Here is a 16367-nt window from a genome sequence, read left to right on the forward strand (position 1 = left end):
AAACTGACCATGTCCAAAAATATTCATAAAACTTTTTTTTACAAAAAAGAAATAACAAAAAGAAGTGTATAATGTTTTTTTGGGTTCCCCCCTAAGTCAATTTCATGATCAGCTTTTGTTCCTCTAAAGGAAAGAAAACATTTACCACTCTAAATTCATAGAATAATAGGTTTAAAGTTTGAAGGGACCTTAGAGGTTATTGAGTCTAACCCTCTTGTCTTACAGATAAGGAAACTGAGGCTCAGAGAGGTACACTGACTTGCCCAGGGTCACACAGATCATAATTGCAAGGAAATAAGTGGGTTTTTTCATTATTCACTAGCAAATTAGACCAGCACCATACTCTGTTTATATCTTTTAGTAAAGCCAATTCATCATTTGGATGCTAAAAAAAAAAAAGTCACAGTATACCATTAAGAAGCATTAATAGCTTAATACTCTAAAAGTCAATAAAGTTAAGAGGAAATTAACCCAAAGGATCTCCTTGAGAGGAAAATTGCTGGATTTTTTAGAGGGTAGAGTCATGTTAGTACAATCTGGATTTGTTATTGTATTGGTAGCAAGAACTCCCAATGAGGAAACTCTATTCAGTGATACAGATCAGCAGCTGCTCCATCTAAGAGGGCTGTGTTGGACACTGAGGGGTTAAGTGATTTGTCCAGGATCACACAGCCTCTAAGTGTCAAGGACAGGTCTTGAGCTTATGTCTTCCTTTTCCAAAACTACCTTTATGTCTACCACTCCATACTACCTATAATTACTAAAAAAAAAAAAAAAAAAAAAAAAAAGCAATGACATTCCAAAGATAGCTTTTTAAAAGAAAAAAAATACAATGAAATACCGAAAGAATCATAAATCATATAACTAGGGTTATTCATGATAAATTCAGTGCCCAGAATTTTCCTTTTCTTTGTGGGACTTCATTGTGGCAATTGGAATTTGCTTGGCTCTTCTTCTCAAGGACCGTTTCCCCTCCTCTGCTTTAAATGTAACAGAATTTATCCGGATAAGAAAGAAGGTGAGGATATAGTCATGGCTGCACTTCCAGAGATCTATAGAAATAGTTTCACGTCAGCAAACACGTACCTAAAAGGAAGAAAGTTTGGGGCAATTATAATGCAGAAAGACTGGAGGATTGACTACTCTCACTTCCAAGAGAAAGAAGACATACAGGAAAGCAACAGTGGGCAAAGATAACATGAAAGGTCATGATTTCCCAAATTATTCCCAAGTAGTAAATTGACTAGAAAAGACCTTATCGGTCAATGACACCAACACCCTTACTTTATGGATGGGGACACCGAGGACCAAAAAACTGATATGCACCCAAAAACACACAAGTAAGCAGGTAGTACAGCCAGGATCAAAGCATACCTTATTTACACCCAGACAATAGTTTTTAAAATGAGGAAAACAAATCTAGCCAAATGTAAGAACAAGTAGTTTGTGGGATTTTCAACTTCAAGGAAACTTAGAAATCATCTAGTACAACCCTTCATTTTATAAATAAGAAAGCCAAAGCCCAGAGTAGTTGTGACTTACCACAGGTGACATGGTTTATAAGCTGTAGAGCCAATATTCTAACTTTCATCATAGGCTCACATCACTGGAGATAGTTCATCATAGGTTACATGGTCCTATGATGAGGAAACTGAGGTTGGGAGAGATTAGAGACTTGCTTAGGGTCACACCAATAGTAAGTCATACAGCCTAGGTCCTCTGACTCCTAACCCAGTTCAGTTTCTAATATGGACCATATGCTGTTGTTCCGTTATTTTTCCCTTATGTCAGAATCTTCATGATTTTGGCAAAGATACTGGAGTGGTTTGCTCTTTCCTTTTCCAGCTCATTTTTATAGATGAGGAACTGAGGCAAACAGGATTAAGTGACTTGCCCAGAGTCATATATCTATAAAATGTCTTAGGCCACATTTGAACTCAGGAAGATGAGTCTTCCTGACTTCAGGCCAGGTGCTCTATCTACTTCAACACTAGCTTCCCCATTATACCATATAGTCTTTCATTAAAAATAATTTTTCCTCTTTCCCCTATACCATGATGCCTGTTCATTCTTTTACTTGAATGAGCACAAGTAGGCTCCTGGTGCACACCTTATTTTTCATTAAAAGCCTTTCAAATGGTGGCATGTTTGTAAGAAGTAGTCTGTCAGTGGTTGCCTATGCTTTATCTATTTTCATTATATTTTAAAGTACTTACCCTGTTGTCTTTTCACTGTAAGCCATTATGTTATCGCATGACCAGGGTTAGCTAGCACAGTTGATTGGAGCCTGGTAGTAAGTAAGGTCAAACTCATGTGTCTGTCTGTTGGCAGTTAGCTTCCCCTCTGGTCCGTGGCAATCATCAGCCACTGATCTCCAGCTATCTGGCAAATCTATCTGGGTAGTCCCAAGGTGACCAGGTGAAAATGTGGAGTTGTCCCTACTAGAAAAGCAACTTAGTGGATATGTCATGTGTGTAGAGCAGCTCATGCAACGAGGAAAGCAAGTTTTCTCTAGAATCCACATTCAAAGACTAGAGTTCAAGATTGCAGCAATGGTATTTATTTTACAGGTCAGAGTTTTACACAGTGCCTTGTGATACAGTAGGACGATGTTCATGATTCAGGAGTATTATTAGTTATAGGTCAAGGGCATTTGATAAGACATCTGGACTAAAAATATGCAGCTGGAAGAATAATTAACATATGGTCATCATTAGCAGACCTCATCTTATTATGCTGATCCAGGGTGAGCAAAACACTCTCTGGCAGTAAAAATACTCACCAGTTTACTCCTTCAAGCATAAGGGTACCATTTGGTAAATTATTTTTTCCCCATCCATAAATGAGAGCATGATGCCCTGGAAGAATTCCGTTTCCCTCTGTGGGTGATCTTCCAACCAAAGAGATTTAATTCACCCCTGCCTACCACAAAGTCAAGTCCTTGCAAAGTCACAATTAATCCAGTTATTAGAAGAGATTTAAATCTAAAATTTCTCTTTGTTATGAAAATGCCGTTTCTTACAGGCATCATCAAATTTCTATTATCAAACTTCTCTAGATTTCATCAAAGCTCCGGAAGTAATTCAGTACTAGAACTCTGCGCTTTTTTTTTTTAATTTGTCTAAGAGGCATGGTACCTCCACAGTCTTGGAAAGAAATTTTATGAATTTAGACTCATTAATCTTCAGATCTTCCATTTGAAAATTATTTCTCATTTCCTCATGATTGTCCCTTGCTAGTTCCATATAAATTGGAACCAGCCACCAGCATTATTCATTAATTTTCCCCTTTAAGTGGTCTGTGTTTGCAGACTGTATTGCTGGACTGTAAAACAAGATTATCTTTATAAAAGTAAATCCTAGCTTTCTTATGAATTACACATTTTGAATTATTCTCTATAAGCCTATATCAACTTAAAGGAAAAATTCTCATTAGTCTACTATAGAGAGCTCCGATAACTTGCATACTCAATCATAAATGTATTCATAATATGAAAGTGGTCCAAGATTCTTGACATTTGCACAAAAATATCTCTACCTGGAGTTATTTACTTCAAAGATGATAGGAACCAGGCATGGGCATCCAAATGTGAAACCTAGCCCCACCACAGAGCTAAAAGTCTGCATGTGAGCTATCCACTTAAGTTCTTCCCTTTTTTTCTTGGAAGGGAACTATTTCAATTCTCTTAGGTATTTTTGATTTGTAGATTTAACCGTTAAAGCATAGAGAAGTAGAATAGCCTTTGTTAAATAGTCTTGACCAACTAAGGTCACTTCTAGGTTTGAAACTCTCTGATTCTATCAACCTGAGTGTCTGCCTCATCCTTCAGTCATCTTCACACTTCCTAATGCCTCTCTTCCTTCACAAAAGACCTAACCTCCTCTCAGCTGCTTTACCCCTCCCCAGCTGTCATTCCTACTTTTTCCCTTCCCCCTTCTAGACATCTGCTCTCACTTGCCTTTTTCCCAAATGCCAGTTCCAAGTCAGTCATCTAGTTGGAAAGAGCCAGTAAGTGCACATTTCAGAGACTGGGGAGGATCCATCTATCACATCCGCTAACTGAGACAGCCCAGGGCAAGATTTTTTTTCAAATTCCAAGAACAAGTTAAGATTTCAGGGGACTGATGTCACAAAAGAATCAAGCCCAGTAACTTCTTAGGCTAATATTCATTTGGGGGTAGAAAATGCTTGTTCCATTGGTAAGCCCAGCTTGACTGAGCTCAAATTCTTCATTCTAAAAGTATCCCTAAAAACTGCTCACATGAGGGTACATCTTCTCGTTGTCCCTGTTAGTAGGAATCTTTCACCTTGAGCTGGCAATAATACTGCCAAGCCATTTTACAAAGTCACAAACAAAATCTGAAATTAGATGCCAGACATGCAAAGTTAGTATGTCTAATTTTGTTTTATTTTTTATAACTAACATATTTCAAAACAACATTTTCCTCTGCTTCCTGGACTTCCTCCTTATGGAATAATAGAACATTTCACTGAAAACCAAAAACAAAACTTTACTAACTGAATTAGAGAAAGTTTTGTCAAAACCTCTTTCTTATACTATAAATACCTTTGTTATGTTCAGTTATATTTCTGTGTAACAAATCAGTATATGATGGGTTAAAATAAAAACCTCTCTTTCCCCTGTTCCCATTAAGAGTTAGTTTTTTTTAGTTATGTAGTATATTTGATTATCATGAAAAGTTAGGTAAAAAGCTGAGGCATCATGATTGTCTTAACCAAGTCAGTCAGCAATCAAGAAGCATTTATTAAGCACTAAGGCAAAACAGCTCTTGACCCAAGGTGCTAACACTCCACTGGAGAAGGTAACACATAAGTAACTCAGTACATTTGAAATATATGGAATGGTTGAAAGGTCATCTCAGAGGAGAAGGCATTAGCAACTGAGAAGATTGGGAGAAGTGTCTTAGAGAATGTGGGACCAAAATTTTGATGAAAGTCAAGGCAACCAAGAGGTGGCAGTGATGGGGCAGAGTATTCAAGGCATGGGAGATAGAGGCAAAGACTTGGGGAAACTGCCAGCAGGCCATTGTAACTGAGTTACAGGGTGTATGAATGGGTTAGTGGGGGGAAGTGGAAGTGGTGGATGAAAGAAAGGTCATTGCAAGAACACTGGCAAGGTAGGAAGGGGTCAGGTTCAAAAGAGCTTTAAATGCCAAGCAGAGGCATGAACTAAACTAAACTTCATGCTTAAACTAAAGTTCATGCTAAAGTAGAGCAAGGTTTTTCTTCTTAAAGCTGGAAATAACATTGAGAATAGCTAGCTGTGCCAAGGATTTGCCACCTAATCATTTCAGCAGTTACTAGGTCATGTTGTGTCTGACTTTTCTTGCCTTTTACCTCAACCACAAAATCGCAGTAAGGCTGACTTAGGCTATGAGATTGTTTTAGGAAATAACTACCTTAAGATGATCATTAGAATTTTGTCTTACGTAAAACAATAATGATTGTACCTTCTTTTACTAGCAACAGAATGAATACTAGTTGAAGTCGAGGAAAAATTCGATTAAAAATTCATCCAATTAGGCACCTGCTGTATAAAAAGCACTAGAATTTAAACAATGCCTTTATATACTTGAAAATGGTATAACTGTACCATTCATTATAGATCATCATTTTAGAAGTGCAAGATGCATCAGAGGCCAATTGATCCAACTTCATTTTATCAGTGATGAAGTTGACACAATGAGGTTAAGTGACTTGCCAAGTCAAACAGCTAGTAAGTGGCTGAGGTGAGATTTGAACTCTGGTTTTCTTGACTCCAAGGGCAGTGCCCCCTTCACTACATCATACTGCATCTACTTGTTCAGTTCTTGTTCTTTGCAAAGGGACGCAAAGCCATTCCTGATAATGACATTATGAGACAAGACTGGTTTGTTTTTTCACCATTTAATCAAAAATGGTCACAACTATACCAAGTGCCTGTTATTGAACAGATCAGAATACATCCTACTCATTAAAATTTGAGAAAGATTTTATTTACCAAAATCTTGATTTTGAATATGTATTTCTTCTTCAGAAAATATCAAGTAATCGGATATATAGCCCAACTTCAAAAGACAAATTCATGTTGGGAAAGCTCACACTTCCCCTTGGAAGGGATCAGAAAGAAAGTTTAGCCTATATGCAAGATTCATCTTAGTTTCTTGTTTATAAGATTTTTCCAGTATAACCTATAGTATTATTTCATTTTCACTGTCATTCTTAAAGGTGGTTCACATTGTGGGTTCACGTTCCATCTCTGACACTCTCTGTTTAACCAACCCAGGGCAAGCTATCTCACCTCTCTCAGAATTAGGAGAACCTGTTGCAATGGCAGCTTGCACTAAGTTGGGGGGCGGGACTTTGCATATAGGAGTGTCCCATTGTATCTGCAATACTTAAACAATTATGATTTCTGACAGGACAGTCAATCATAAATCACAAAAGCTGCTTTTGCTAAATGGTAGGTTTTTTTCTCAGTGTATTCTCTATCATCCAAAACTTTTCTGAGCTTTATTTAAGTGGAGTTTTATTTTCTGCTCAGAATACATGTAAAAATTCAGATGCTTTCAGATGTTAAATATTTCTCACAATCTCTTTTTTACATTTACTTCAAAGGTTTCCTTCAAACTACAGCTGATGAGTTTTGCTTTTACCACGCAAGAAAAGATGGTGGGTTGTGCTTTCCAGATTTTCCAAGAAAACAAGTGAGAGGCCCAACATCTAACTATTTGGACCAGATGGAAGAATATGACAAAGTGGACGAGATCAGCAGGTTCATAAAGATAAATGCTGTTTAATCTTAAAAAAACTGACAAATCTTTGTGGTTTTGACAGTGAATCAACTCAGTCTGTGCTTATGCTCAGCAGCTGTGTCCTCCAGATGTTTTCTCCTTCTGCTAGTTTGCTTTCTTAAAAATCACATTAGCGTAAATGCCTTTTTAATATTTAAGTTACTAATCATGTGTTCTAAGCTTGGCTTCTCTCTGATTCATATATATTTCATTGGTATAGTTTTACGCTTGAATTTCATTGTTGAACTATTCAGTATAATTTATCTATCATGAACAAATCATTTCTTTGTGAAGATAGTATATCTTCTCTGGTATTTTTTAAATCACTTTTAACTATTATGAATAGAACTCTCGTGAAGTTTGCTAAAAATTAAACTGGTAACTTCGAGAGATTTGAAAATACATGTAGGCTACCTTTGCTGATATCTCCCATATTCTACTCTCTGATATAAAACTCCTTTGCTTATTTAAGAACCTGTTTCCCTGCCATATTGTGACTCTGTCCAATAGCCTTTCACCACCCTCCAAACACTGGTTCCTTGAGAACTATGTCCTGAAAAACGTGTGAGCTGTTACATCTCTGCTCCCTTCCTCCCCCTCAAAAAAAAAACTGACTGGTTTTCTTTAATTTGTCTAGAAAGCACAAACACGGCTGCTTCTGTGCCCAGGAAGTTGTGAGTGGGTTGAGGCAGCCTATTGGAGCCCTCCACTCTGAGGATGGCTCCCATCGTCTCTTCATCCTTGAAAAGGAAGGCTACGTGAAGATCTTCACCCCAGAAGGAGAAATTCTCAAGGAGCCCTTTTTGGACATACACAAACTTGTGCAGAGCGGAATAAAGGTGAGCGTTCTCGTAATTTTCTTTATACTTTGTAATATCTCTTGCTATTCTTGTTTTTTTTTTGTCAAGATTCATCTTCCCAACTAGCAGTGTTCATTTTCCTAAGGGGAAAAAGAGACAGACAGACAGGCAGACAGAAACTTGTGGCTATTTTAGGAAAAAATTAGGGCAGAAAGGGGAGAAAAACTTAAGTAATGTAACTGAAATGAAAGGAGGTTACTGAATTGTCTGGGTTTTTGGGTGGTTAGTGAAAAAATCTCCAACCAGATAGTTATGTTGTTTTTCTATCTCTATTGAGGGTATACCTTACAAACGAGTTTCCTAATGCTTGTAATAAATGCTACATAGCAGGCTGTCCTTTAGAGTCATTCACAATTGGTGATGTCAATACCAAGCACCATGCACCATGACTATTAAAACCCGTAGCATCTGAAATGACAATTTCAAACGCACAAGGCATTTGTACATGTTCAAGTATGAGAATTTGCATCTATATTCATTGGCAAATGAGTAAAGTACTTCTGGTCATTTAAACAATTGTGTAGCATTCTTCAAGTTCTCCATTTTGAGATGAAGTATGTCCTCTCATCATGCTATGATAGGTAAGGTATGCACAGACTTCTTTACTCTGAGCTAAGTAAACCAAGAATATCACTTGATCTGGACCATTTGTAGGCTCTTCATTTCCACCACTAAATGTTTTAAGCTTTTTATTATGTTACACGGTAGTACATTTCCCACAATAGGCTTCTTCCAGTAAGATGTCTGGTTTATTTTGTGGTTCGGTCCATTTAGAATGAGAAAAGGTCATTCTAGTTCTAAATCAGAATCTCATTTTCTGATTTGTACTTTGATAATCTGCCCAAAGAGTATCCATCTTTTTAAATAGTTTTCTTCAAAACTGGTTGATTCTTATAGCAGATGTTTTTTTACTTGAATTAAGTATTTACTGCTTTCTGAAGCTTGGTAGCATGATAGATGCAAATTTCAAAGTTTAAAGTGTATAAAATAATAAAAGTTTGAGTAATCTAGAGGATTAATTATAATGTATCGTAAAATCTAAACTTTGAGCCTTCCAGCCCTCAATTTAGCATTGGTTAAAAAGATACATAGACTTTTCTATTTGAAAAAAGATGAAAATTGAAATGTTTTAGAATTTTTAATGTACTGGTCTATACTTTAGCTATTTGACTTATTTACCTGGTACTATATTTGTCAAACTATAGACATAGATCAGAAGGGGAGCACAGGTTGGTAGTGTCAAATTTTGAGAGAGAAGCTAGCACAGTAACGTGATAATGCTGTCACTGTTGGCATCATAGCATTGAAGGAAACATCAACTCACTGCTTTCCCAGCTATCCTACCTCCACAGACACCTGTGTACTCAAATATTGGATTCAAGTGAAATGATGATTAATACCATAAATTGTTGTTATAAAATTATAGAGCTGGTAGGGACTTAAGATATTCTTCAAGCCAACTCTTTCATTTTATATTTGAGCAAATTAAAGTCCAGGGAAGCTAAATGGATTGCCCAGGGTCACGCAGCTAGTAAGGGACAGAGCCAACATTTTGAACCCAGATTTTCAGACTCAAGAATTGAAACCTTTCTCTTATAACATGTTATATTATCAATCCTTGAGTTTTAACTTTAATTGCTCTAACTATGGATGTTCTCTTTGATATATTTCAAGCTTTCAGTCTTTCTCTTATAAATACAAAAAGAAATAGTCCCCTTGAATTATAAAAATAGCTAAAGTATATTTTTGTGTGTGCCTTCTCAACTCAATTGTTTTTTAGCTTTTAAAACACAAAAGGATCCATTCTCTAGGTAAAGCTTCTACCAAATTTCATTGACAAGAGAAGGTACTTGAAGCATTTTTAAAATTTCTGTTTAATACAATATGAAGGGCATTTTTCAACCACCAAATTATTATGTGAATCATGGACTCAGTAATGTACCTTCAGAACTACAGTTAGGCTGGTGCAACTGGGACTTTGTGCTAGGGTGCCAGAATTTCGAGGCGTTGATAGCATCTGTATTCCTTTAGCAAAGATCAATGACTAGGCATTCTACTGAGCAAGAATAAATATCTAATGTCTTTTGTTGTTCTGATGTAAGACTGTCTGTGGGGAGGGGGTAAATCCAAGAAGCGCTGGGGTTTAAATACAAAAGGCCCAAGTCAAACTTAGAAGAAATTTTTAAAAATAGATTGCTTGTCTTTCTCCTCCACCATATCAGCCTCCCAAAGTCTCAGGGTCTCTCTCCTCTTTCTTGCCCTAGGCACTATTCATTTTGCTCATCTAGTTCTATATGGAACTCAAGCCAATGTAAGTTCATTCAGTCTCTATAAGATCCTTTCTTTAAGTGAAGAATCTCCACCCATTGGCAAGCCCCCCCAAATCATACCACTTGGCAGATAGTAAAAATAGATGAGATCACATATAAGGAAGAAAGTCTCCATGAGGGATTATTAAAGTATGAAGCTGGTTACCAAGAATGACCATGGAATTTCTTTCTCTAGTAATCTTTAAAGAATATATGAATAGACAACCATTTCCTCTCTGAAATGTATCTGCTAGGTGTCAAGGGGCTGGACTTGGTGATCTTTCAAAACTTCTTGCTCTGTGAATCTTTATTTCTACTTCTAACTGCTAACTCCCTGACTGTGGAAGATTTAAAAAACAAACAAACAAAATCACCTCCCATTTCTGTGACTTGAACTGGGGAAGAACTTCCTGTTCTAGGTTGTTGACCTGTTATTCTTCATAGGAGTCACAGGTAAGAACATGGAGAAGAAGCAGAAAGAGCTAATGACTTGTGAGTGTTGAGAAATAAATTCTGTTGGATGGAGACTCTCTAACAAAGTCTACGTCATGTACATTTTGGTCACCATTTTAAAAGATGTGGTGAAAGTGTCTGTTTCTAACTTGGCATCTCAGAAAGTGATGAACTTTATAGAGTCTAGAAAATGAATCACAGCTTAACACCATTTCCTGGAGATCTTTAAGTTGAGCTCTGCTAGCTTATGCCAAAGCCCTCAGCTTACAGATGGGGCTCTAGAATTCAAAGGCTAAGTTGGAGACTGAACCTACTCTTTAAGGGTCTGACGAAAGGTAGATAGACAAGCATTGTGAAGCAAAGAGTTGTAGGCTGTCATCAGGGAGACATGGGTCCAGATCTTACCATTGATACTTTTTTAGCTTTGTGACCTGGAACATGTAACTTAACTTCTCATGGACTCAAGGAATTTACTAAGACTTTTTTTCTACTAAGTTGTAAATGGATGTGTGCTTAGGTAGAGGGACTTCCCTATGCTGAGGAAACCATAGATCCTTTGCACATGTTATGAAGAGATAATTTTCTTTTTCTTTCCTTCCTTTCTTTTTCTGTCCTTCCTTTCCTTTTCTTCCTTCTTTTCCTTCTCTCTCTCTCTCTCTCTCTCTCTCTCTCTCTCTCTCTCTTTCTCTCTCTCTCCCTTTCTCTGTCTCTTTCTCTCCCTTCCTTTCTTCCTTCTTCCTTTTTTTCCTTCTCATTTCCAGTGATAAACATGCAGTCACTCTCTTAGAGAAAGTATCTTCCTTCAAGCTCCTAGTGAATCCAAATTTTTAAATTGTTCAAGTATAATCTCTTGGGATAGTCTGGAAACCCTAGAAACTTTTCCCAGAAGTCTTTTGGAAAGATCTGTACAAGGCTCTATTTCAGACAGAAGAAAGCACAGTCTCTTAACCTTCATGTACCTCAATGTGAACCCCCACCTGTGGGACTTCTGTATTGGCATTTGAGAACAAGTGACTGGTTATTGCTGTAGCATTCACCCAGTTGTTTTTCATTGTTTTATATATACATGTATATAGTATATGCATCTTGTATCCCATATGATATATGTTATATATGTATGTGAGATAGATAGATAGATAGATAGATAGATAGATAGATAGATAGATAGATAGATAGATAGATAGATTTCATCCACTAGCTTGCTTTGAATGACCAGACTCTGGCAGCCTAACATTCTTGGCACAGATATCTTTGGAAAAAAAGATGTAAATTAACAAATAACTTTTTAATGTCTGAAAATTGCTAATTAGTTTGTCAATTATTTGACCCTTATGTAGGACATCAGACAGCAGAACTAAAATGCATATTATGATAAGAATAATTCCTTTCTGACCTGCAGGATAAAATGATTCCTGTGTAGTTTTTTGTTTTTTGTTTTTTACCGTTAAAAAACTTTTTCATACCATCCCTGTTTGGCATTTCACGTCAGTTCCTGTAAAAACTGGAAAGGACTCCTGGGTGGTATTTTAATGGAATTTCCTGATGCGTCTCTTTGAATGGCTGACTGTACTGGAGTCGAAGGCTAGCCTAAGCTTGGCATGCATGCAAAAGTGGATACAAGTCTGCACCTGTCACCTGCAATCGCCCTCTGAGAAGCTAACGAGCACATTTCTTTCACCCTCAGTGATCGTAAGCAATCAGAGGATGGACACACTAGCTCACATCCTTGCCCTTTCAGGCAGATCATGCAACAGACAAAGCTGAAAGATGTGTCTGTCATTGGCACAAGTGTCATTGGACTCCTAGCTATCCCTCTCCATCGACACAGATCCCCATTTCAAAAGATGCTTTTCGAAGCAGCCCATTTACCCTGGAAAGGAGAAGACATATGTCTGAAAGCTGCTGATTGTCCGGGTGATTGCACACATTGAAACCCGTCTCTGGTGATACGGCAGTCAGGGTGACCCAGAGTCATGGGAGCATGTGGAGGAGAGCTCCTTCATGCACAGGAGCAAGCCCTTACGTGGCAGCCTCTTGTCTCACATGTTTGTAATCACATAAGTGACTGAGCATCGCAGGTTTGGTGAAATCCAAGTGCTCATCAGTCCACATGGCATGAAAACATAGTAAACATTTCAGAAACTTACACCACAAACTAGCTTATTCACATTTCCCCTGACTATAAAGTGCTGCTTGATAGAGGATGAAATGTGATTATTCTTTGGTGAAAAGACCAGAATTCAAAGAGCAAGCAGTAAGTCGTTGATTCTTATTCGGCATCCCCACATTTGTGATAGCAATTGGATGAGGTGATCTCTTATGAAATATAATTCAGTCCCTTCTATGGACTGGGAAGAAAGGCAAAAATCTCTGGTTTCTTTTGAATAGTTTAAGAAGGCTTGAACTAATACAACTTCTAAATTATAAAAACTGAGAATATAAAATCCAATAATAAGAAGTGATCTAACCAGCTAAATGGAATGAAGACATCTGATGAGATATAGATGTGTGTGTGTGTACCTACACATATATATTAGTGAATCTCACCTTAAGGACAAGAACTTGAGGGGTGGACGTAACATCTGACTAACATAAACAACATTATTGTACTTATATAAGTAGTTTAAAGCTAAATCCTCTTTTTTCATCATAAAACTGTGTGTGTGTGTGTGTGTGTGTGTGTGTGTGTGTGTGTTAAAATTATACATGGGCTTGGAATGTGGTGAACCGTATATCTCCAAGAAAAAATGCTGAATATTCGCTATCTTCTTTTTCACACTGAACAAATATTTAAGTGCCTACTATATTCAAGGCACTGATGTCAAGGAATTTATAATACAATAAAAATGGAGATTTTACTGGCATTGGAAACTCCTCCTGTGGATGTAGGGAGTTGGCTTCTCTGAAGTTTATGGTCTTAGAAAGTTGCCTAGAGCATGGAGAAGTTAAACGGTTTTCCCAGGGTCCTACTGAGAGTCTATTTCAGAGGCAGGAAGCCTAGGTCTTCTACTTTGGAGACTCTTCCATGCTGCTGCTTATCTAATCATCTGGGGATGTGGAGAGGGGGCAAAGCTTATGTGCACGAATAACTGTTGTATAAGGGAATGATGTGTAAAGGAGCTGTCCAGGCAAAGTTTTATGAGAAATTTGAAGAAGGAAAGATCACTTGTAACCTGGGGAGGAATGTGTGTTAGGTAAGGTTTTTTAGATGTGGTGATGCCTAAGTTGGATCTTTGAAGGAAGGGAAGGATTTAAGCAGGCAAAGATGGCAGCCAGGGATAAAAAATATAATATTATTTTCTATTTTAAAATAATGTTAGCTATCATTTATATAACATTTTTGAAACTTACAAAGTCTTCTATAATTACTATCTCACTAGGTCCTCGTAGCAATCCTGAGAAGTAGGTACTATTATTATCCTTATTTTATAGATGAAAAAACTGAGGTAGACAGCTTAAGTGACTTGCCCAGGATCACACAGCTAGTAAGTGTCTGAGGCAGAATTTGAACTGAGGTCTTTCTCACTTCCAGTTCTAGCACTCCATCCATTATACCATCTAGCAATGAACCTGCTTTTTAACCTTTAATTTAACCTCAATCCCAAATACTCAACAATATTTCATTAGGTTTTTTTTTTACTTATAGGTATACTTTTCTTTAAGCAAGTTCTTGAATCAGTTAGTAAAAATAAGAGTAAAACAATAACTGCCGTGTGTAGTGCTTCAAAGTTTTCAAAATATTTTATATACGTTATTTCATTTTACCCTCATGACAATTCTTGTGAGGCATATTTCAGAAGTATTATTTTTCTAAGTTTATGAATGAGGAAACTGAGGCAGACAGATGTTAAGTGACTTTCCCAGGGTCACTCAGCTAGTAAGTGTCACAGGAAGGATTTGAACCTCCTACCTCTTTCTGACTCCATATCCAGGATTCTTTCCTCTATACTATGGTACAAATTATATGGGATATTTGTGCCCTACCTATGATAGAGCCTTCCAAGCTTGTACTGGTCCAATCAGTCATAGTGAGACACACTTTATGTTGACCCCAACATTGTGATGCCATTTTGGTCCTCTTTGAGTACAAAGGACAACAGAATGATGCAAATTAAGGCCCCTTTGTGAAAGTTAATTTTAAATTAATGAGAAGATCCCACTTCAACTAACTTTTTTTCTCTATCTGTTTATCATGTGAATAATCTCACCCCTCTCTTCTTCTAAGTTGGGTTTTTGTGTATTGGGTTACCATAAATCAGGGTGTGGATATGTTGTAGCATTTTGTGATGTTTTGTTTTAGCAGTTGTGATTAGACTGAAAAACTAGCATTTGTATATATCCATATGGATGTAGGATCATTCAGTGATAGCTAGAAGAGGCCATATAGTCTGACCTCCTTAGTTTATGGAAGAAATAACGGGCCTAAGGAGGTGAAGTGATTTGCCCTGGACTGCACAGGAAAAAATGTATGAGGCAGAGCTGGGATTTGAACCTAGCATCTTACAATAACAAATACCCTGTTCTTTCCACATGACTAATAGATTTGAATGATGTAGGCCAATATTAATTCAGTGTTCCAGGCCTTCTCTCTTTGACCCAGAAATGGAGAGGAAGAATGCCTTTTATTTGTATGATGTGTTCAAATATACAAAGCTAATTCATATATATGAGATTTTTTTAATCTTTATAGAAACCCAATCAAGTAGACCAAGCAGATATGATTACATCTTGTGGATTTGGCAGAAGGAGAAGATGAAATGACTCACCCGAGGTCCAATGGTTTCTCATAGGCAGGTCTAGGAGCAGACTTCAAATTCAGTGTTCTTACCATGTTACATAGGTACCATGTAACAGTGGAACATTTTCCTTCTTTGGTAGCTTTAGCTAACAGGTGAAGGATATTTTAACATTGTCTTCACCATTTTTCTAGCAAATGGTGGACAAAGGAAAAAGTTCCTTTTCTGGCACCATTATTATAAAATACCTTGACATGGGAAGGTTGGGCCTTTGCAGACTCCGTACCACTCCCTTCCTTCTGTCACCTCTCTAGGAATTTTCTCCTCTCAGAGTTCCTGGAATCATGTTTCTCCCTGGAAAATAAAGAGAAAAAAAGAAACAATGGAACATAGTCTCTGTTGTTTTTCTCTTCCATAATCTTAGTTGAGTTTGTGGTTAAAACTCTGAGTAAGACTGTAGAACTGAAGAAAAAAAGGGGGGCTGGTATCCAAAAAGTGTCACAAAAGAAGGCAGTGGGGGGGAAAGCTTTGAGGGGAAAACTTAATAGAAACTTTTACCTACTACTTCTGCTGATTTCTATCAAGTTACATTATGAACAGGAAGAATCTGGTCTTCTTCCTTCAGCAATTCAATTCTTTTCAATAATCATTTATCCAACACCCATTTCATGCATAAAGTAGACTATGAAGACCTGGGAGAGTTACCCAGGTTAGGCAAGATAGGCTCCCTGCACTCAGAGAGTTTAGAGTAGTGGCAGTCAGAATAAACTTACCTAAGACACATTTCTCCCTAGGTTACAAGTGATCTTTCCTTCTTCAAATTTCTCATAAAACTTTGCCTGGACAGTCCCTTTATACATCATTTCCTTATACAACAGTTATTTGTGCATATAAGCTTTGCCCCCTCTCCACATCCCCAAATGATTAGATAAGAGGTCTCCAAAGTAGGAAGACCTAGGCTTCCTGCCTCTGAAGTGAGTGTGTCTTTGGAAAATGCCACATTAAGATTTAAAGGAACAAAATGAGTAGTGAGTAAAGCAACAGTTTTGGAATCAGAAAGACTGAAGTTCAAATCCTGCCTCCAACATTTAGTACTTATACAACCCTGAACAAATCACAACCTGTCTAGTCCTCAGATTCTCATCTATAAAATGATGGGACTGGAATAACTAGCCTCTAAGGTCCCTTATAGTTGAAAATCTATGATACCATGAC

The 16367-nt window shown here is 37.3% G+C and overlaps 1 protein-coding gene across 3 annotated transcripts in view; it reads left to right on the top strand.

Moving 5' to 3' along the window:
* The window catches only part of HHIP (hedgehog interacting protein), a 139020-nt gene that overhangs the window by 9526 nt on the left and 113127 nt on the right, over positions 1-16367 (top strand). For all 3 annotated transcript variants that reach the window (XM_072621150.1, XM_072621151.1, XM_072621149.1), the window contains exons 3-4: positions 6619-6775; positions 7432-7633. In XM_072621150.1, the coding sequence (XP_072477251.1) occupies positions 6619-6775; positions 7432-7633 (359 nt within the window). The remainder of the gene's footprint in view (positions 1-6618; positions 6776-7431; positions 7634-16367) is intronic.

The sequence above is a fragment of the Notamacropus eugenii genome, chromosome 6 (genome assembly GCF_028372415.1).
Source record: "Notamacropus eugenii isolate mMacEug1 chromosome 6, mMacEug1.pri_v2, whole genome shotgun sequence".
NCBI classification, from domain to species: Eukaryota; Metazoa; Chordata; class Mammalia; order Diprotodontia; family Macropodidae; genus Notamacropus; species Notamacropus eugenii.